Raw genomic sequence first — 23,663 nt, 5'->3', positions numbered from 1 at the left:
ACTGATTCTAGTATGCAAAATAACACTGTGGGTGGGAGCTATATCAAAGTTTACGTTAGCCTTTTCTTTCACTGCCAATATGGCCGTTAAAATACGAGAATGCAAATTCAGGAATTTTAATTCCGAAATAGTCAACACATTATAATACTCAAAAAACCTAGCGGCAAAATGCTATACTGACTAGTTCATGGTTCGTTTCGCATTTTTCCCTTAAGAGATTTTTTTAATCGTTTCAAATAAGGTCTTTAATGTCAACATATTTGCTTAAATTAACCCTACAAACATGTACATGCTAACTAGCAACATAGCACTAAAAATAAAATAAACTTCCATAAAGTAAACTTCTCTACGTCATTTCTAACATTGACCAGCGCAATCATTCTGAAATTCTTGTGCTGTTGTGTTGAAATGAAGTGTTACATATCTTCCGTTCTCTTTCTATGCTAATCATTCTTATTAGCGAGCTAGCAGTGCACTAACAGACACATTGTTTTGTTTTACATATATAAATATTACTAATAGCTTAGTTTGTCAACATTACTGTCAATTTCAGACCATATGTCATTTTTATGGATTAGCATTTAAAGGGCAGAAGACCACTAGAAGTGTGGACATTAGCATAGGTGCAGCAATAGTGAAGGTTAGACGTTATCCAGTGTTGGTGAAAAACACATTGTATTAGTGATAGAACAATACATTGTATTACCAAAGGTTCGTAGACTAGAACAGTACAACAATTCATAAGGCCCATTTTCCACCTTCCACAACAGCCGTCATTTTATATTCTCCGGTCAATGTGGCAGATTTCCAAACGTGGCAACAGAGATTTCCGAACGTGACAAACTATGCATTCTACGCTCAACATTTTTTCAAATTTCAAGGCTTATTTGTCAAATGCCCCGAACAACACAGCGTCATCCTGTACAATGAAATTCTTATGACATGGCACCCAAAAACTTTGTAGAAAGGGTTAAGAGGAAGAGCATATAAGCAAAAACAAAGCTAGACAGAAAATGATAATAAAATAAAGCAACAATATACATAACACTTTACACTAGCTGCAATAAAAAAAAAAGAATACTGTAAACTAGCAGCAATCTGGGTAGTTATTTTGATAGAGCAGCAATTCAGGTAGTATTATTGAACATTTAGATATGGCAAGTACAGTGAGGGAAAAAAGTATTTGATCCCCTGCTGATTTTGTAAGTTTGCCCATTGACACAGAAATTATCAGTCTATAATTTTAATGGTAGGTTTATTTGAACTGTGAGAGACAGAAAAACATAAAAAGAAATCCAGAAAAATGTTATACATAGATCTGCATTTTAATGAGTGGAATAAATATTTGATACCCTCTCTATAATAAAGATTTCTGGCTCCCTGGTGTCTTTTATACAGGTAATGAGCTGAGATAAGGATCACACTCTTAACCCCCTAAGGACGTACTAGGCGGTACCGTTTGTGATAGAGAGATTCCACTGAAAACGCAGATGCGCTGTGTGTTTACGTGGTACATTTCCTTGTTGTCGTCATCCTGTCCAAATGCAACCAAACCCTTGTGCACCTGACCAATGAATGGGCTGTTGGGTGACAGCACCCAATGGAAGGCTGTTGCTATGCAGAATAGTTTATTTTACCCAATCAGGGGAAGGTATCTGTTATGTATTTGATCAAATCATAAGGTTGCTGGGTGGGACATAAGTTTTGTTTTCTTCATTTGCTCAAGCTGACTGTAGAAGAGGTTGTAGCAGTATGTTAGCTAGCATGCTAACTTAGCATTAGCGAATGTTTTAGCATTGTGTCCTTGCGTAACGCTAACTTGTCGAAATGACAAAGAAAGGATATGTGTTTTCAACAGTTTTATAAGTATTATTATTAGTATAAAATAGCAAAACGTAAAAACAATTTTACTAAACGTTGCCATAGTTTGTTACGGTTATTAAACGCTGGATAGCAGTTACCAGACAACAAAGGACGAATGCTAACAGCAGACTAATGGTAACACAAGAACAGTCTGGTAAGTAACATCTAATAACCTATTTATCTTGAAATAATGTAATACAAATGTGATCATTATAGATATTATCTGCTTTGCGTATTTGGAATGGGAGAACTGTTCCACATGGCTGTGTGTGGTCTTAATTCAATCATAAATGGAAAAATAATTATGGGTGTCATAATCATATTGTCCTGTATGCACATAAGGTGAATTATTTCATTGTTCTTTAAGTTATTGTGAAACAATGCATATTTGTGTTAGAAAAGGGTTTGCAGAAAACATTTGTGTTTGAAAAACTGCTCCACATGGCTGTGTGTGGTCTGAATTCAATCATAAATAGAAAAAGAATTATGGGTGTCATAATCATTTTGTCCTGTATGCACATAAGGTGAATAATTTAATTGTTCTGTTCACTTTTATTGTGATACAATGCATATTTGTGTAAGAAAAAGGGTTTGCAGAAAACATTTGTGTTAGAAAAACTGCTCCACATGGCTGTGTGTGGTCTGAATTCAATCATAAATAGAAAAAGAATTATGGGTGTCATAATCATTTTGTCCTGTATGCACATAAGGTGAATCATTTAATTGTTCTGTTCACTTTTATTGTGATACAATGCATATTTGTGTAAGAAAAAGGGTTTGAAAAGTGTTTTTGGAATGACAGAACAGTTCCACAAGGCTGTTTGTGGTCTGATTTCAAGGATAAATAGTGACATAATTATGGCTGTCATAAACATATTGGACTGCTTGCACAAAAGGTGACAAATTTCATTGCTCTGTTCACATTATTGTGATACAATGCATTTTTGTGCAAGAAAAAGTGTTTGAAAAGTGTTGGTGTAATGGCAGAAAAGTTCCACAAGGGTTTTTGGGCTGATTTCAATGAAAAAAAAAATCAAAAACGTGTTGGACCAAAGGCAAATTATTTCATTTTTCTGTTCACATTCATTGTGAAGAACATGTGTACTGGGAGTATCACTCCATATGGGTGTGTTATGGTCAGAATTCAATGATATATAAAAAACATCTGATTTCGCTTATGAAATTATTTACTTTAATGTGCATTTTTCCCTAAAACACTACCTTATAAAAACATTAACATGCATGCTTATATTAGCTGAGTTACTTCATAATATGAGTTACTTCATAAAATGATGCCAAATACACAATGATCGATTTACATTACATATTGTTTATAAGCCCAAATATAAAAGTAGTGAAACCCAAAAATATTAACGTAGTACTCCGGGGGTTAAAGGGAGAGAAGCTTATTACCTGTATAAAAGATACCTGTCCACAGAAGCAATCAATCAGATTCCAAACTCTCCACTATGGCCAAGACCAAAGAGCTGTCAAAGGATGTCAGGGACAAGATTGTAGACCTACATAAGGCTGGAATGGGCTACAAGACTGTCGCCAAGCAGCTTGGTGAGAAGGTGACAACAGTTGGTGCGATTATTTGCAAATGGTAGAAACACAAAAGAACTGTCAATCTCCCTCGGTCTGGGGATTGATGCAAGATCTCACCTCGTGGAGTTGCAATGATCATGAGAATGATCATGAGGAATCAGCCCAGAACTAGAAAACAATTGGTAACACAATACTCTGTGAAGGACTGAAATCCTGCAGTGCCCGCAAGGTCCCCCTGCACAAGAAAGCACATGTACAGGCCGGTCTGAAGTTTGCCAATGAACATATGAATGATTCAGAGGAGAACTGGATGAAAGTGTTGTGGTCAGATGAGACCAAAATCGAGCTCTCTGGCATCAACTCAACTGGTCGTGTTTTGAGGAGTAGGAATGCTGCCTATGACCCCAAGAACACCATCCCCACCGTCAAACATGGAGGTGGAAACATTATGCTTTGGGGCTGTTTTTCTGCTAAGGGGACAGGACAACTTAACCGCATCAAAGGGACGATGGACGGGGCCATGTACCATCAAATCTTGGGTGAGAACATCCTTCCCTCAGCCAGGGCATTGAAAATGGGTCATGGATGGGTATCTCAGCATGACAATGACCCAAAACACACGGCCAAGGCAACAAAGGAGTTTCTCAAGAAGAAGCACATTAAGGTCCTGGAGTGACCCAGCAAGTCTCCAGACCTCAATCCCATAGAAAATCTGTGGATCTGCCAAACGGCAGCCTCGAAACCTTAATGACTTGGAGAAGATCTGCAAAGAGGAGTGGGACAAAATCCCTCCTAAAATATGTGCCACCAAAATAGCCCAGGCCCGTCGATGCATGGACTACACTAGACCTCTGAAGGTGTGCTGTGGTATCTGGCACCAATTCTTTAGCAGCAGATCCATTAAGTCCTGTAAGTTGCGAGGTGCGGCCTCCATGGATCAGCCCCATTTGTCCAGCACATTCCACAGATGCACAATTGGATTGAGATCTGTAGAATTTGGAGGCCAAGTCAACCTTGAACTCTTTGTTGTGTTCCTCAAAACATTATCTTGCTGAAAGAGGCCAATGCCACATAGAAACTTGAATTCAGAGACTCTCTCCACTTCAGCTTCATCAATGTGTATGACCCCCCTTTGCCGCTTCCTGAAGTCCACAATCGTCTTTTAGTCTTACAGACGTTGAGAGAGAAGTTGTTGTCCTGGCACCATGTAGCTAGGTTCCTTACCTCTTCTCTGTAAGCGGTCTCATCGTTGTCGGAGATGAGACCCAGGATGGTAGTGTCGTACTTGAATTTGAGGATGATGTTGGAGCTGTGTGTGGCCATGCAGTTGTGTGTGAACGGGAAGTACAGGAGCCTCCAGTGCTCAGGGTCAGTGTAGAGGAGGTGAGGTTTCCCATTCTCACCACCTGGATTCGGCCCATCAGGATGTTCAGGATCCAATTGCAGAGGGATATGTTAAATCCCAGGGTCCTGAGCTTAGGAACAAGCTTGGCAAACACAATAGTGTAGAATGCAGAGCTGTAGTCCACAAACAGCATCCTTGCATACGTGTTGCCTTTTTCCAGGTGGGTGAGCGCAGTGTGTGTCGTCAGCGCGATGGCATCATCTGTAGACCTGTTGGGGTGTTATGCAAATTGAAAGGGGTCCAAGGTGTCAGGAAGGGTGGAGCAGATGTGAGTCCTGACCAGCCAATCAAAACATTGTCATTCAGGTAGGTGATGGAAGGTTTCTTCGGTACAGGGACGATGATGGTCATTTTGAAGCGGGGGGGGGGGGTTACAGACAGGGACAGGGACATCATCTAGCCCTGGTGACTTCCAAGGGTTCACTTTTTTAAAAACTCTCCTCAAGTCAGCCGTGGTTAGGGACAGAGTGTAGTCATCCTGGTTCTCAGCAAGCCTCACTGAAGGAATTGTGTTGGTCGCCTCAAACTGTGCATAGAAGAAGTTGAGCTTGTCAGGGAGCGAGGCGGCGGGATGAGCATCATTGATATTTCTGCCTTCATATTCTGTGATGTGTCGCAGTCCTCCCCAGATGCGTCTGGGGTCAGAGCTGTGGTAATTTGACTCAAACTTATCCCTGTATAGTTTTACCCATCCTTGATAGCCTTCAGAAGGTCTAATCTGGATCTCCTCAAGCCCTTCAGGTCCCCAGAGCTATAGGCAGAAGACCGTGCTCTGAGCACAGCACGGACATTACCATTTACCCAGGGAATTTGGTTGGGGAAAGTCCTGACAGTGACCCTTGGGACAACATCGTCAACGTCATTTGGAGATATATGCTGAGAAAGTCTGTGTATTCATCAATGTTCCCATCGGCTGCATCACAGAACATCTGCCAATCCGTTGTTTAAAGCAGTCCTGTAGGACAGTAATGGATTCTTCATTCCAGTGTTGAATTCTTTATGTTTTAGAAGTTGTCTGTAGGATGGGAGGAGAAAAATGTAGGTGTGGTCTGCTTTTCCAAATGCAGGTCAGGGGAGGGGTTAAGCTAATCTCAAAGAACTACACTTATGTTCAATGTCATTACCAAGTGCAGCCTGGGGTAGCTGGAAATGGTCCACATTTCCTAAACAGAAGAATTTAAACAGCAAGAATATGGTTTGATTTGTTGAGTTTTTTTCTTCAAATCAGCCTTTGTAGTATCTCATTTTAATAATTGATTGGCTGAGCACAAGTTTATCGTTTTTCTACCTCGGCAAGGGAGAGGCGTCGCTGGAGACGTGCTAAAGTACAGTAGGCCTACTATAAAATGTGTTCGCTGCAAACAGCATTTTGTATAATTTGTCATAAAAAGTTAGGTAACATTAGTATTTCTAAGTTATTCTTGATGTACAGTATGGAATTAGCAGCAGGGATTTTAGCCCACTCCTCCATACAGATCCTTCAGGTTTCGGGGCTGTCACTGGGCAATACAGACTTTCAGCTCCCTCCAAAGATTTTCTATTGGGTTCAGGTCTGGAGACGGGCTAGGCCACTCCAGGACCTTGAGATGCTTCTTACGGAGCCACTCCTTAGTTGCCCTGGCTGTGTGTTTCAGGTCGTTGTCATGCTGGAAGACCCAGCCACGACCCATCTTCAATGCTGTTACTGAGGGAAGGAGGTTGTTGGCCAAGATCTCGCGACACATGGCCCCATCTATCCTCCCCTCAATTCAGTGCAGTCATCCTGTCCCCTTTGCAGAAAAGCATCCCCAAAGAATGATGTTTCCACTTCCATGCTTCACGGTTGGGATGGTGTTCTTGGGGTTGTACTCATCCTTCTTCTTCCTCCAAACACGGCGAGTGGAGTTTAGACCAAAAAGATGACCTTCTCCCATTCCTCCAGATGGTCATTGGCAAACTTCAGACGGGCCTGGACATGCGCTAGCTTGAGCAGGGGGACCTTGCGTGCGCTGCAGGATTTTAATCCATGACAGCGTAGTATGTTACTAATGGTTTTCTTTGAGACTGTTGTCCCAGCTCTCTTCAGGTCAAATTAATTATTTAAAAATCATACAATGTGATTTTCTGGATTTTTGTTGTATATTCTGTCTCTCACAGTTGAAGTGTACCTATGATAAAAACTACAGACCTCTACATGCTTTTTAAGTAGGAAAACCTGCAAAATTGGCAGTGTATCAAATACTTGTTCTCCCCACTGTATATACACTAACTCAGTTATGCAAACGTTAGCTATGCTTGTATGCATCATTTCCAGTGCACGGAAGTTAACTTTCCGCATCAAGAAATTAGATTACAACCAGAAAGATAACTAGCACACTGATGAAATGATACATACCACTACAGCTGGCACTAGACGTTACAGGGAAGTTATTTTAGTTCAGCACTACTTGCAAAACTGATGTTATTTTGTTGATGTATTTTACCAGGCTATCATTAAAATGTTCATATGTTATAGTAGTCATTCTGCTTTCAGCCTTGACTGCACATATCCTTTCCAGTAGCCATTTGTCTGTGCTCCAATTCACAGACTTAAACTCCATCTAGCGCTTGTGAGCCAATGACCCTTTTTAGCAGTGAAGTAATTTGTTTTTGCCCCTAACACAAATTCCAAATTGCTGGCCCTCAACCTCCCACTCCTCATAATGTGAAATAAGGTGTTGGTGTGCTGTCCCACTGTTGCTAGCCATAGCCTCCTGCACCTCTGAAGACATCTCCATACCAGCCAGGATGGCTGCAGGTCCCAGGTTCCCTTAGATGTTAACAATGTCGCGTGGACTATTTCGGTCTATGGCTTTGCCCCTAAAATAACAAAATTCCATGCCTGGTGTGTGGTTGAGTGTGCGCATGTATAGTGATGATGCACAACTCTAAGGATGGAGTCTCATTAACCATGCTGGCCATGGAACAATCAAAGGATGAACACATGCATAAACACAAACACGCAGAGACAGACAGACATACACCGAGACACAATCATCAATTCTTACATTTGTGCATCACCGTACCATAATGTGATGCATATATTATACATTCCATGACGCAGTTCAACTAAACAGCAACAAAAGGAACTAAATTAAAATGCGTAGTTACACAAAAAACAAGGATTGGACTGATTGGCCTACTCCTTCACGTCCCTCCTCTGAGCCCTGGGTTTGAATCCTGCGCTCTCTGCCAACGAACTTCTCTCACACACATGCTCTGAAGGTACCGCCCTCTGCACGCATTAACATCATCATCATCATCCATGCAGGCACAATGCGCTGGCGGTTGCTAGGTTACGGTTGCCCTGTGTTATCATTTTAGGTGGGAGTGCGGTGTTGCTGTGTGAAAAAAGGGCACGTACCATTTATTATTAAAAGGTCTTGTGTTGACATTCCAAGGATTTCCATCAATGGGGTGTTCACAAATTCACCCCTTTTTTTGTCATAAAATGACAGCTGTCTTAACATTTTATCATTTACTCCAGGTTTTAACGGTGTGTTTGTCTCTGTGCCATTTTTTTTTGATGAAAAGGCATTCCCAGAGCGGGATCTTGGTTGTATCTGTGAGACTAAATGATTTATGTGAGACGGTCGTATCCACTCCTGATGCTATTTTAAGACTGTGTGTGTACCGTGTGTGTGTGGGGGTGTGTGTGTGTATCACTCAGCTGTCTGATATTCCTTGGGAGCTACAATATTGATCTGTGTAAAAGTATGTGAGGTGGTTGTTTTTTCACCACATTAGAACCACAAGCATCAACCACTAGCAGTTACCCTGGCAAAGGTCAGACCAGGATTGGGTATTGCCATACACTAAAATTGGATAGGAGCGGCGAGCAACCTAGCAGTTAGAGCACCTGATGATGAACTGAAAGCTTGCTAGATAGAATCCCAGAATATGCCAAGTAAAAACATAAAAAAAAGGTGTTCTGTCTGAGATAGACCAAAATAGTGTAATTGCTCCACAAGTCAAGATGGATAAGACTGTCTTCTAAATTACTAAAATGCATGTTTAAGATACTAGCTTTGTGTGTCACAACCATGTTAATGAAATCCCTCTCTGTCAACAAACTGCACAGCCTCTTTGTCAACATCATCACAACAATGCCACTCCCACGACTCAGGTTCAAATGCTTCCGAAACTCAGAGTGTCTCTATAAATAGAAACAGTCACAATAACCTAGACCAGATCCAAAGCCAAACTCTACATGCTAGTTGTGCCAGGCATGTCTTCGTTCCGCCAAAACGAATGTTCTCGTTGCAAACCGTCAAAAACAACAAAAAGGGAAAGGACATACTGTGCCTGAATGTACGTTCAAAAGAACGTGTTTGTTTGGCAAAATGAATACATCCCTAGTGGTTTTCTCTTTCTCCAACTACTTTGTGTGTGTGTAGAATGTAAGAAGGGGTTAGTGTATGTGTGGGCAGCATCTAGTGCGAAGATAAGGTTTAGGGCACTGTTTCCTACAGGATTCTGCAGCGGGGGCATTGAATGTACTAGAAGAGGTCCATAGGAAAGAAAAAAGGTCAGTTTTTTTTGATGCACAACAGTTTTTAGACAGTTGGTTCTGGTGACTTTTTTGACACATGCATGACAGTTAAGCCATTCCTTTCTATGCTATGACATCAAAACAAGATAAACATTGAGGGTGGCATAGGCTACCTTTGTGGTTCACCAGTCACTGTGGCAAGTATATAAATAAATCAGATGTTTACCAGCAAATTACACAATGAAACCCCCTAAACAAATGAGTACATTACACAGTTTATTCTAAATTAATAAATGGGGTAGTTATAAATAGGTATTCATAATCCAGCTATGAAACAAAACTTGCATTTACATATACTTTAGAGCACCCCCCCCCCCCCCCAATTTTTTTTTATTAATCACTTGGACTATACAGAGCCTTGTTGGCCCACCTGAGGTTGGGTGCTGCTTTTGCTTAAACTTCACAATTTTTTTCTGGCCATATTCACACCATTCAATGACTTTGTAACACGGAAAATAGATGAGTGCCTCAGTCATGACACAGTATACCCAAGAGTTTGCAGGCTGAGCCTAGTAGCCTAGTTGCCCTTGTGGAATCTGAGCATTAACAATTACAATGTGAATGCACGGATCATTGTAGGTGAATGTGCCTAGATAATGAGAACAACAGATACCTCTCTGTTTAGATTATCTCTCTGTAGGTTGCGCTCTACTAACCCCAGGAATGTTTCACATTTATCATTTGGCATGGGGGTTACTGTCTTGGAAACCTGATTTTTGCTAGGTAGACACCCCTTTCAAAGTATATATCAGCTTGTTGCCAACATTACAGTGAGAAGAGATTGACTGAGATGAGATTGAGGTTGTGTAAGGAAGACCAGGTCCATAACCTCATGAACAAGACTTTCTAATGCTGCAATAACTAATATAATTTCTTTCTCCTTTGACAAATGGATATGCTAATTATTACAACCACTATACGAAACGGCCGATTTCTAACACCCTAATGCTTTATTTTTGCCTCAGCTAGGGACATTACAGCTCAGTCAAACTGCACTGTTTTTTGCTGTGGCAGTGTAGATTAAGTGGGGCAGAAAACAATGGGATTATGGTCATGTTTGCATGAAGAATATGTTTAGAAGTTGTTTACATTTTTGGACCCCTAGCCATCTCATAATTTTGTTGCGGCCTTGAACTAGCTCATCTGACTCAAGCAGTCAAGGGCTTCATGGATGTGTATTAGGGGTGTAACGATCCATCTACTACATCGATGTATCGATTTATATTCCTATGATCCAACTACATCGATCTGTGCTCAGCAAGTTGGCCTTCCAGATGACATATATCGATCTAACATCGTTTTAAAATGTAATCAATTGATTGTATCGATACTAGGAAATAACCCATTGGATTTAAGCACGTCAGACTTTATATGAATGTTTTTTCTTAGCACATTTAAACGTTACTTGATAAACGTTACTCAATTCAGTCTACCTATCCGTGATGTCATCGCCCCACGCCAGCAGCAGTGCAAAGACAACAAAACATAGCATGGCAGATGGCAGAGGAGAAGCTGACGAGCGAGATATACTCAAGCCACCATTGCAGTCCAGTGTGTGGAAAGTGTTGGTTGCAATTCATTCTTGATATTAATACTGTATTTGTATTATTTCTGTTGATAAACAACAGCAAAAGTAGGAGGTAAACCTACCGTTAATTCAACCTGAAGAAATGTTGGTTGCATTTTATTTTTGATATTGATATAGTAGTATTTTTATGTTGAAAAACAGAAGCAGAAGTAGCAGGTAAACCTACTGTTGAAATGTTGGTTGCACTTACTGTACTTATTGAAAATGTATTGAATATTGAGAATGAGAGCAGAACATTTTAACTTCCTGTTAATTCAACCTAAAGTGTTGGTTGCACTTTATTCAAATAAAATGTGAATGCATTTGCCATTAATTGTTGTTTACTTGTTTGTTTATAACCATAATTAATTGATACCCGATTCCCTTACAAGAAACAACAGGAATCTAGGAAACTTCATCTGCACTGTCCAGTATCCAGGTATTTATTTCAGTCACACTGGTTGAATTTTTGGCTAAAAAGTTACTGAATCGATTTCAAGTCACTGAATCGTTTCGGATCGTATCGTTCTAAATGAACCAATATCTGCCTTGAATCGTATCGACAACCACGAATCGTGATACAAATCAAATCATTGTTAAAATGAATCGTTATACCCCTAATGTGTATGTATATATACACTCACCTAAAGGATTATTAGGAACACCTGTTAAATTTCTCATTAATGCAATTATCTAATCAACCAATCACATGGCAGTTGCTTCAATGCATTTAGGGGTGTGGTCCTGGTCAAGACAATCTCCTGAACTCCAAACTGAATGTCAGAATGGGAAAGAAAGGTGATTTAAGCAAATTCGAGCGTGGCATGGTTGTTGGTGCCAGACGGGCCAGTCTGAGTATTTCACAATCTGCTCAGTTACTGGGATTTTCACCCACAACCATTTCTAGGGTTTACAAAGAATGGTGTGAAAAGGGAAAAACATCCAGTATGCGGCAGTCCTGTGGGCGAAAATGCCTTGTTGATGCTAGAGGTCAGAGGAGAATGGGCCGACTGATTCAAGCTGATAGAAGAGCAACTTTGACTGAAATAACCAATCGTTACAACCCAGGTATGCAGCAAAGCATTTGTGAAGCCACAACACGCACAACCTTGAGGCGGATGGGCTACAACAGCAGAAGACCCCACCGGGTACCACTCATTTCCACTACAAATAGGAAAAAGAGGCTACAATTTGCACAAGCTCACCAAAATTGGACAGTTGAAGACTGGAAGAATGTTGCCTGGTCTGATGAGTCTCGATTTCTGTTGAGACATTCAGATGGTAGAGTCAGAATTTGGCGTAAACAAAATGAGAACATGGATCCATCATGCCTTGTTACCACTGTGCAGGCTGCTGGTGGTGGTGTAATGGTGTGGGGGATATTTTCCCTTATTGCCAATTGGGCATCGTTTAAATGCCACGGCTTACCTGAGCATTGTTTCTGACCATACCTTTATGACCACCATGTAATAAACCATGTAATAATCCAAAATAATCCTTTACTTTTTCCCCCTTAACAAATACAAATACAGATATAAATACTGGCTGCTTTGCACACCCCTAATATATATATACACTCACCTAAAGGATTATTAGGAACACCATACTAATACTGTGTTTGACCCCCTTTTGCCTTCAGAACTGCCTTAATTCTACGTGGCATTGATTCAACAAGGTGCTGAAAGCATTCTTTAGAAATGTTGGCCCATATTGATAGGATAGCATCTTGCAGTTGATGGAGATTTGTGGGATGCACATCCAGGGCACGAAGCTCCCGTTCCACCACATCCCAAAGATGCTCTATTGGGTTGAGATCTGGTGACTGTGGGGGCCATTTCAGTACAGTGAACTTATTGTCATGTTCAAGAAACCAATTTGAAATGATTCGAGCTTTGTGACATGGTGCATTATCCTGCTGGAAGTAGCCATCAGAGGATGGGTACATGGTGGTCATAAAGGGATGGACATGGTCAGAAACAATGCTCAGGTAAGCCGTGGCATTTAAACGATGCCCAATTGGCAATAAGGGAAAATATCCCCCACACCATTACACCACCACCAGCAGCCTGCACAGTGGTAGCAAGGCATGATGGATCCATGTTCTCAGTCTGTTTACGCCAAATTCTGACTCTACCATCTGAATGTCTCAACAGAAATCGAGACTCGTCAGACCAGGCAACATTCTTCCAGTCTTCAACTGTCCAATTATGGTGAGCTTGTGCAAATTGTAGCCTCTTTTTCCTATTTGTAGTGGAGATGAGTGTCTTCTGCTGTTGTAGCCCATCCGCCTCAAGGTTATGCGTGTTGTGGCTTCACAAATGCTTTGCTGCATACCTGGGTTGTAACAAGTGGTTATTTCAGTCAAAGTTGTTCTTCTATCAGCTTGAATCAGTCGGCCCATTCTCCTCTGACCTCTAGCATCAACAAGGCATTTTCGCCGACAGGACTGCCGCATACTGGATGTTGTTTTCTTTTCACACCATTCTTTGTTAACCCTAGAAATGGTTGTGCGTGAAAATCCCAGTAACTGAGCAGATTGTGAAATACTCAGACCGGCCCGTCTGGCACCAACAACCATGTCACGCTCAAAATTGCTTAAATCACCTTTCTTTCCCATTCTGACATTCAGTTTGGAGTTCAGGAGATTGTCTTGAACAGGACCACACCCCTAAATGCATTGAAGCAACTGCCATGTGATTGGTTGATTAGATAATTGCATTAATGAGAAATTTAACAGGTGTTCCTAATAATCCTTTAGGTGAGTGTATATATATGTGTATATATATATATATATATATATTCCTAGCGAAAACTAAGAAAACATGTCATCCCAAACTTCTTAGTATTATAGCTGCCTAAGCAGTACAAATAACTTTCAGTTAATTTAACAAGGAACCAGGCAAGCCTTATTCAGCCGGCCCACAATAAAAAGTGATAATTGTTGATGCCCACCATGAATTGGAACCCGGGTCTCCCACATACAAGACAGTGTCTTTAACCACTTCGCGACACAGCTACACATCCACTGAGAGGCATTTTAACATTAGATCATTAACGCAGAGTGTCAATATGTCATTAGATACCATGAAGCATTGTGTTAAACTGAGTAACGTTTCATATTAAGTTTACCTCCACCACAAATAGCATCTATGAACTGTATTGCTTTTGCCACTGGCCGTTTTAACAGCTTATTAGCCATTCGTGAATGACATTGATACAATAACTATCAATATAGGTGACGATAACTGAGTTTTTCATCAAGTGAAAAGATGAGAGAATCGAATAGCCAGCAAAGGTTTTGTCTATCCTGAAAAAATTTGAATAAATAATTCGAAAATCCACCAGAAATAGTCGCAAAATAACAGTAAACAGTTTTATTTTAGGCTTCCTATAATGTAGCTACTGAAGGTTGTAGCCAGCAAAGTTTTTGTCTATCCTGAACAAATCCTCTTTTGCTACTGGCCATTTTAACAGCTAATTAGCCATTCGTGAATGACAGTGATAGAGTATCTATCAATAAGGGTGACTTTATCGTCAAGTAAAAAGACGAGAGAATCGTGTAGCCAGCATAGTATTTGTCATTCCTGAACAAATCCTAATATCCACCCGAACTGTTTTATTTTGGGCTTCCTGTAACATCGTTACTGAAGGTTGGACCCAGCCTAGTCTAAGGCATAATGCACCATGACTGTGACAGGAGTCAAATACAGGACCTGTTGATCCGTAGTCCGGGTCTCTAACCACTACTCTATTTAAGGGTCGTAGAGCAGTTACTCACTCACTCACTATTTAAGAGACATTAGCTCGTCTAGGCCGGCTTACGTGGTCTGGCCCAAAAAATGCTTGCTTCTACCTGGTAAAATATTATGTCATTTTTCTGAGGAGGATGAGCTGGCCAATCACTGATAATTTTTTTTTTTAAAAGAGCTTGCAAACTGGCCAAAATATATACTTGCACAAATATTTTGATTGACTGGAATATGAGCACACAAATTCTCTTACTGGGGTAAACCCACACCATTCAAAGATTGAACAGCTGCCTTTTTACAGAATAACAATTCTTTGGAGAGAAAAACTCATATTGTAAATGATCATATTTTACAATATGAATCAAATTTTATGAAGCTCAGGAAGGACAGGCCAGTTACATAAAATCCTATCTCTTCTTGATACAATTTACATCATATCATTTATAGAAACAATATGTTTTTACCTGACATTCTACTGAATTTGAGCTGTACGATAGCTCTTAACCCAAGAACCCAATGTGTGATCTGGAAAATACATTAAACAACACCTTCTCCCTGAAGTTTAATAGAAAATAAATGTTTTGCCTTCTAATGTTCTAATCTCATGTTTTAGAATATGATCTGCAGAACACTACATATCCATGTAAAATATATATATTGTTGCAGTTGAAAAGATAACAGGTTGCAGAGTTAGCTCATCACAACAGAACATGCTTGTTAGAGCATAAATTGGCCACTCACTCAAGCTTAATTGGGTCAAGGACAATGATTGATCCTTTTAATATTACTAAGCACAGACCTGATGACTGATGGGAAAGCATGGTTGACTGCTTTAGCTACACAGCATTTTCACAGCGCAAAAACATCCCACTGTGTTTTTTGTACTAAAATCTTGAAGACGGCTTCAGACGGCTTGTTGGAAAGAGAGAGGCAAGCGACTGTTGACAGTCTACTGATTAGTAATTAAAAACATATAGTTGAATATATAGGATTACAATTTATATGCATAGTTGACCGTAAACGTTTGAACAGTAGTGTAGTTGTGATGAGGACCAAGGTAGTATGTGAAGTTCACAGCACCATGCTTAAAATATGCGGCAATGGGTAAAGGATTTGACACGCACAAATGGGTGGGCGCACACACACACCTGGGGGTTGAGGGTAGCAGCTGCATTTGCGTGCATACACTGGTCACACACAGCACTCTCCTGAGCCAGAAGGGGGTGAGTTATATAACAACGTAGTGCTTCTCCATCTTGCTATCTGCCATGTGAGAATGAGAGAAAGGGGGGTAGAGAAAGGGGAGAGAGGGAAGAGCTGCTACACTAGAGAAATTACTTGAACATCTGCTAATGGTCTTGACCGAAGCTAACCTCCTCCACCCTCCTCCTATGCAGAACTCCTGTGGATGCCCCATAACTGCTGCTCCCCTAACCGGCACCCATTTACAGTATGGTGTACCTGCAATGCTTGGTTCTGTGGTACATTCACGGGTGTCCACTGAACATCAGTAAGCTACCGGTTTCTGGACCTTCTGCTGACTTAATATGCAGGAGAATTTCAGCCTCGATGTGAAAAATGTTTTTACATTATTTGCAATTGCTACTTAATGCCATTTTGGGTGAAGTCCAGTCTTTCAGCATCCAATGCGACCTATTCAATAGCAACCCCTTGGTGTGTTATAGCAAAAAAATCTAAGAGATCAGAGGATCAAGAGATCAGACAGTAACAGGGTTTTAACAGATGGGAGTCTCCAAACCACAGACTTTTATAGACAACAGGAAAGAAGAAAGGAAGAGTGAAGAGAAGAAGGAAGAGAAGAGGAGGCGGAAAGGTCAGGGGGAGAAGAAGGCTTGTTGAACCACTGACCCTGACCAGGAGGCCAAATGTTACCTAAACAGAAACAGGCCGGCACTCAGTCCCGCCAGAAACACAGTTCAATAACACTGATGAAACAGTTAGGCAGATTTCACGCTTTACCATACCAACCAGTCACAGCCTGAGAGAATGATCCCTCCCTGTCACTCTATTCTCAATACAATTTATGAAATGTTCTTGCTACAAAACGTGAAGGACGTTTTACACTATAAAACATGGACACAAAGTCGACTGTGGTACAGTAACAGCAGCACTGGCGACAATAGGAATGTACTCATTGATAAGATATGTAGTAAAGATAAGATGAAACTTGTCAAATGCATCTGAATCTTGGTATCTCTCTATATACAGTACACAGAGTAAATACATGTTTCCTACTCCCTCTCATCCAGCACATTCGTGTTTTTCATCATGAGTCTTGTTCTGGTGGTTGTTGGCCCTGAAGGCAGAGATGATGTGAATGGTTGACTCGATGGTGAGCTTGAAGCTCTCATACCAACTCTTATGTCCTCTTATTGATGTACATTTAAACAGGTTAAGGTTAGGGTTTTAGCAACAAAAATACTGACTATGGACAAATGTCCTCTGTCAGCCTTTTTGAAATGTAATCTCTGGCCTTTAGCATTGTGTCAACTAGTCACATCATCTATGCCTTTAGGGCAGAGCTGCCTCCAGAACAGAAGTAGTATATTTCGGTGCAACACTGTCTTGAACGTCAACAAGTTTTTAATGTCTGTTTCCATCTTCGTCTGAAAAGGAAGCCTCTATAAACCAACAAATTTACAGAAAAATGGCTAGTCTTGCCTTGGGTCGGTAGCCCGTTATTCCCCATGAGTGAACCAGAAATAAATCATTCATCGGATGGAATAGAATGTGGGAACATTTTATATAAAGAAAAATCTTTATTTCTGTGAAAGGTGAGCTGGATAACCAGCTACCACAATGTGAAAATGTAGAGCAGAAACTGTCCTCTAATTGCGAGAATGTAAGAATAGCATGCATTACCTTGCAAGCATAACTTGCAACACTGCTTGTAGCCTACTTTTTAGCTCATGCCAAATGGCTAGCTAACTGAACTAAAACAGGAGAAAGGAAACAAAAGATGATGATGAATTAAAAAAATCATGCAAACCGGTGCTACGTATGGGTCAATGACAGATAAGGTTTTCAAAATGAAAAAAATATTATGCACGTCAAAATGGATGTAAAATGCATTTTTATGTTCACAAGAATGTATTCTGTGTATTCTTGTTGGTTTTATAGTTTTAAGATGGCATTTATGCATTTTTTAACAAAATATTCTGAATTCACCACCCAAGAAATGTCAGGTGGCGCAACCATCCTTGAAAGTTAAATTATAAACTGTTAATGTATTTCCTACAACGGAAAATAAGTACATATGAATCATTATACTGTCTAAAATACATATCACATAATACATTTCCCTTTAAGGTCTTTATACACTCACCTAAAGGATTATTAGAAACACCTGTTCAATTTCTCATTAATGCAATTATCTAATCAACCAATCACAGGGCAGTTGCTTCAATGCATTTAGGGGTGTGGTCCTGGTCAAGACAATCTCCTGAACTCCAAACTGAATGTCAGAATGGGAAATAAAGGTGATTTAAGCAATTTTGAGCGTGGCATGGTTGTTGGTGCCAGACGGGCCGGTCTGAGTATTTCACAATCTGCTCAGTTACTGGGATTTTCACGCACAACCATTTCTAGGGTTTACAAAGAATGGTGTGAAAAGGGAAAAACATCCAGTATGCGGCAGTCCTGTCGGCGAAAATGCCTTGTTGATGCTAGAGGTCAGAGGAGAATGGGCCGACTGATTCAAGCTGACAGAAGAGCAACTTTGACTGAAATAACCATTCATTACAACCCAGGTATGCAGCAAAGCATTTGTGAAGCCACAACATGCATAACCTTGAGGCGGATGGGCTACAACAGCAGAAGACCCCACTGGGTACCACTCATCTCCACTACAAATAGGAAAAAGAGGCTACAATTTGCACAAGCTCACCAAAATTGAGACATTCAGATGGTAGAGTCAGAATTTGGCGTAAACAGAATGAGAACATGGATCCATCATGCCTTGTTACCACTGTGCAGGCTGGTGGTGGTGGTGTAATGGTGTGGGGGATATTTTCCCTTAGTGCCAATTGGGCATCATTTAAATGCCACGGCTTACCTGAGCATTGTTTCTGACCATGACCATACCTTTATGACCACCATGTACCCATCCTCAAATTGGTTTCTTGAACATGACAATGGGTTCACTGTACTGACATGGCACCCACAGTCACCAGATCTCAACCCAATAGAGCATCTTTGGGATGTGGTGGAACAGGAGCTTCGTGCCCTGGATGTGCATCCCACAAATCTCCATCAACTGCAAGATGCTATCCTATCAATATGGGCCAACATTTCTAAAGAATGCTTTCAGCACCTTGTTGAATCAATGCCACATAGAATTAAGGCAGTTCTGAAGGCGAAAGGGGGTCAAACAAAGTATTAGTATGGTGTTCCTAATAATCCTTTAGGTGAGTGTAAATGGCACTTCTATTACATTTCTTGGAAACTGACAAGTATTTATGTTTTTAAACATCAAACCTCTCATAGAGAGAAAGAAAAACTTTTTTGAAACTGTTAAAAGTATTTGGACTAAAGTTTTTGAAAAACATTTATGCATCTAACACAGGACTGTTTCACAACGTTTAATAATTTGTAAGCAATTTACCATACAAATATGCTATTTATATATTAATTAAATTTTTCTACAATTTTGTTCTCTATATTTTTGTTCTCTATGGTTCGGACGATTGCACCACCTAAAATAAACTGGCTGCTCATAAAGTAGATAGAATAGAATAATTTTACATTTTACATGTATTTCTTAAAGAAAGGTTTGGACACATAAAATGCACGTCATGTCATTGACCCGTATACATTGACCCGTATAAAAAATTCCAGTTTTGGAATTATTTGTTTTTTTTGTGGATAACTAAAAACCCACTAGATGGATATACAGTGCAGCCTACAAAAAAACGGAAGCAGTTAGGCGTGTGATATTTGTTTACTAGTAAGAAGAGAAGGGCTTTTTAATGTATGATCATACTCTACATAGCAAGTTTGTTAAAGTGTTTTTCTTATTAGGTAACATTGTTCTCTGTAATTGTAACATTTAACGGTTAAAAGAAGCAGAAACTAAAATCAAAGGAATGCAGGAGTGAAGTTAAGAATATGATGGCTAGCTGTAGCTGGAGGCATTTTTTTTGCAGGTAGCTGTTTGGCTCTCAGAACCAAATCTATGTGGATGGGTCAGGAGAAATATCTGTTCTTGTGTCGGGTGGTTCTTCTAGGGGCCAATTTGGCAGACACAGATTTAAAAAATCACTGGTCTAATCACTGACCTTGATTTTTTAATAATCTGTGTCTGCAAAACTGGCCCAAGAACTCACTATCTTTAAAAAGTTACTGAAGAATGCATGAATGGGGTGGAGTGCAGTTCAAGATACAGGAGACAGGGAGACAGACTATGAGAGGGAGGTAGAGAGAGGAAGAGAAAGATGGTAGGAAGAGCGAGGTTGAGAGAAGGGTAGAAAGAAATAGTAGTAGAGAAGGACAGAGGCAGAGATAGAGGGAAGTAGAGACAGGCAGAGATAGAGGAGAGTAGAGACAGGCAGAGATAGAGGGAAGTAGAGACAGGCAGAGATAGAGGGAAGTAGAGACAGGCAGAGATAGAGGAGAGTAGAGACAGGCAGAGATAGAGGAGAGTAGAGACAGGCAGAGATAGAGGGAAGTAGAGACAGGCAGAGATAGAGGAGAGTAGATAGAGGCAGAGATAGAGGAGAGTAGAGACAGGCAGAGATAGAGGAGAGTAGAGACAGGCAGAGATAGAGGGAAGTAGAGACAGGCAGAGATAGAGGGAAGTAGAGATAGGCAGAGATAGAGGGAAGTAGAGACAGGCAGAGATAGAGGGAAGTAGAGACAGGCAGAGATAGAGGAGAGTAGAGACAGGCAGAGATAGAGGGAAGTAGAGACAGGCAGAGATAGAGGAGAGTAGAGACAGGCAGAGATAGAGGGAAGTAGAGACAGGCAGAGATAGAGGAGAGTAGATAGAGGCAGATATAGAGGGAAGTAGAGACAGGCAGAGATAGAGGAGAGTAGAGACAGGCAGAGATAGAGGGAAGTAGAGACAGGCAGAGATAGAGGAGAGTAGAGAGAGGCAGAGACAGAGGAGAGTAGAGACAGGCAGAGATAGAGGAGAGTAGAGAGAGGGGCATAGAAAGGTTGAGAGAAGGAAGCAGAGAAAGAGGGGAGTCAAGAAAGGCAGAGAGGGAGGCAGACACATGCAGTTCCCTTCCATCATTTGCTGCTCCATTTAGCAAAAGCCAAGACAAACCCCAACCACATTACTGCACCGATTACAGTGGCACTGTTTCCACTCCTTACCCATACTTACACACACATACACACACACACACACACACACACACACACACACACACACACACACACACACAAACGGTAAAACTAAAACTAAACTCTGCTTATAACAGCAATTCATAAAAATCCTCATTGTAATCAATAACACACCAAAATAGCACACAACAAATACAAAGAAGCACCATGCAAAAACTACATTTACATTTTCGGGAAGGCCATGTTATTGTGGACACTACCCTAAGCTTGCTATGACCAGAATGTAGCTTTTCCTACTAAATCGCTGGCTGTTTCACCCACCTAAAGCCTTTTACTGCAAATAAACATGCCAGTGGTTCTACTGGACACAGTCCAATTTCCATCTGGCACCAGGCAGAGAGTGGTCCTTGATACAACGGTGGATTCAGAACCTGAGGTCAGGAGTTACTTCTCTGATCTACAGACTGGCATCAAAAGGTGCAAAGTCAGGCTTGTTACAGTCAATACTAAACTAACTAAATTGCAGTTACAACATAAAAAATAGGTAAATACCAGAATAATAGCTACCTGTAAAATAAAGTGGAAGCTAAGATCAAGTGGAAGCAAAGGTCAAGTGGAACCAAAGTAATCAACCAAAATGGATCTCAGCAACTAATCCAATGGCATCTTGCAGCAGGAAACAGGAGGAAAGAATTGTTTTGGGGAGGAAGTGAATACTGTAGTGTGGGCATTTCCTCACCTCAATGAGGAAGTCTCCTGTCCGAAGTCCCGCCTGCCAGGCCACTCCTCCCTCATCCACAGACTCTAGGTATTGGAGTGCTGGGAAGGCAGGTGTGGGCGTAAACTCCTCAATGGGTGTGTCCGCTATCAGAGAGGAGAGAAAGGACAGGAGACATCGGAGCAGACACAATTACTTGGTTTAATATTGGCTTTGTGGTCAGCAAACCAACAAAACAAACACATTTCAGAGTCCATCAGATTCTCCACCCGAGAGAATCCATTCATCACCAATAACCTCACTAAGGTCATTGCTTCTTCAACAAGGTGGATGTCTGCAGACACTGTGAGGTCATCAACAGTCAAATCAGATTGCTGCTTTCTCTTTTCTGTCCTCTCCCACCCTTTTACCTTATATTCACTCTAATCCAGAGCAACTTAAAGGAGCAGGGAGGGTTAACTGTCATGCCTAAAAACAGTACAACCTATCTGTCACCTTGCCAACTCTGGGTTTCAATCTCTTTCAGTTATTGGTCAGATATTCTGACCACTAGGCTACCTGCTGACCATTCTGTTCACCTCCCTAAAATGTCCTCACATCTTCCTCTATTCCTGTCAACCGCTCTCTTTCCTCTCTCCTCCTGTCACCCCCTCTATTCTCTTTCTCCTCCGGTCACCGTGCTGTTTCCCCTCTTCCTGTCACTCCCTCTTGTCATCTCCCTTAAGTCTTCTTTCCATTCCTCTCTTCCACCTCTCCCGGGGTGGCCAGTGATATTCACAATGTGTCCAGAAACCAATCAGCTTGTTACAGGAGATATGCTAGCCAATATGTGCGTATTTGAGTTTCTGCATTCACTGTGGACATTGTGTGTGTATGAGCATTGTGTGGGTGTGTATGTGTGTGTGTGTGTTTGTGAGGGAGGAACACATCGCATCAGTATGTGTGTGAAGTGTAAAATGCCAGAGGATAAACAGAGTTTGGTCAGCTCCCTTGGAGATGGCAGTGTCAGAACGACTTTAGCACATTTTGGCTTGTTGTTTCTTTGGGCTAAATCACTCCTTCTCTCTCAGTCAAATTCTCCCTCTATCCTTGTCTCTTTTCCTCTTTAAAAATAAGGATGTCTAGACAGCAGAATATAAACATGCTACATTTACCTCTCCACAGAGAAGAGCAATGAGTGTGCCATCCAGCTACGGAATGCAACATTTGACAAAGTGGATTATGACATGGCTGTAATTGTCATACAAACTGACACAGCCGCTCAGCAGGTTATTTTTAGATTGCATCACATGGGGATGGAATATCAAATTATGTGTAGCCAATCGTACCCATGTCCTTACAACATTTCCAACTAACTGGATGATATTGTTTCCGAGTGTGTGCATTGTTAGCATGCCTCAGGGGGAGGTGGAGAGGAGGTGCGTTTATGTATATACTGGTGAATTGTTTAGGCTCTTACTTTTAATCACAGTGTGAGTGTCTGCTTCTATTATCATAGTGTTGTGCTGGATATACAGTGAACATTGCAGACTGAATGACAGACATACAGACACTATCTTTGTCATAATAAGTTGTTTACGTTAAAGGCCTTCCCTAAGCAATAGGTGACAGTCACAGCCAGCGTGGAGGGGTTGCTGTGGTAACTTCAGGTGGGCAAGACAGTTTGAATCTCATTGCAGTTTTTGTAGACACAAACTAAATAGCCTACATTTATTGTTTAGCCATGATTAGGATATACCAGGATAGCTTACACATGTACACGTCCTCTTACCTTTGGCCCCTCGCAGCACGAAGCCGAATCCCTCATTCTCCTTCTTGGTCAGGACCACCGTCTTCTCCTCGACCACGCAGTCGCTGTGGAGAAAATGCCGCGCAAAGCGCCCGTTATTACAGCCCATCATTCGCATCATGGCCACAGATGCCCGCCCGGAGTG

General features: G+C 41.1%; 1 protein-coding gene across 3 annotated transcripts in view; it reads right to left on the bottom strand.

Annotated features, from left to right (window-relative positions):
- LOC105006621 (SH3 and multiple ankyrin repeat domains protein 2) overlaps positions 1 to 23,663 on the bottom strand; it is a 276,728-nt gene that overhangs the window by 55,079 nt on the left and 197,986 nt on the right. For all 3 annotated transcript variants that reach the window (XM_034297425.1, XM_034297433.1, XM_034297430.1), the window contains exons 15-16: positions 23,501 to 23,583; positions 21,751 to 21,875 (exon numbers count right to left, since the gene is read on the bottom strand). In XM_034297425.1, coding sequence (XP_034153316.1) covers positions 21,751 to 21,875; positions 23,501 to 23,583 — 208 coding nt within the window. The remainder of the gene's footprint in view (positions 1 to 21,750; positions 21,876 to 23,500; positions 23,584 to 23,663) is intronic.

The sequence above is a fragment of the Esox lucius genome, chromosome 2 (genome assembly GCF_011004845.1).
Source record: "Esox lucius isolate fEsoLuc1 chromosome 2, fEsoLuc1.pri, whole genome shotgun sequence".
Lineage (NCBI taxonomy): Eukaryota > Metazoa > Chordata > Actinopteri > Esociformes > Esocidae > Esox > Esox lucius.
The sequence above is the reverse complement of the archived record's forward strand: the minus strand, read 5'-3'. Positions and strand labels throughout refer to the sequence as shown.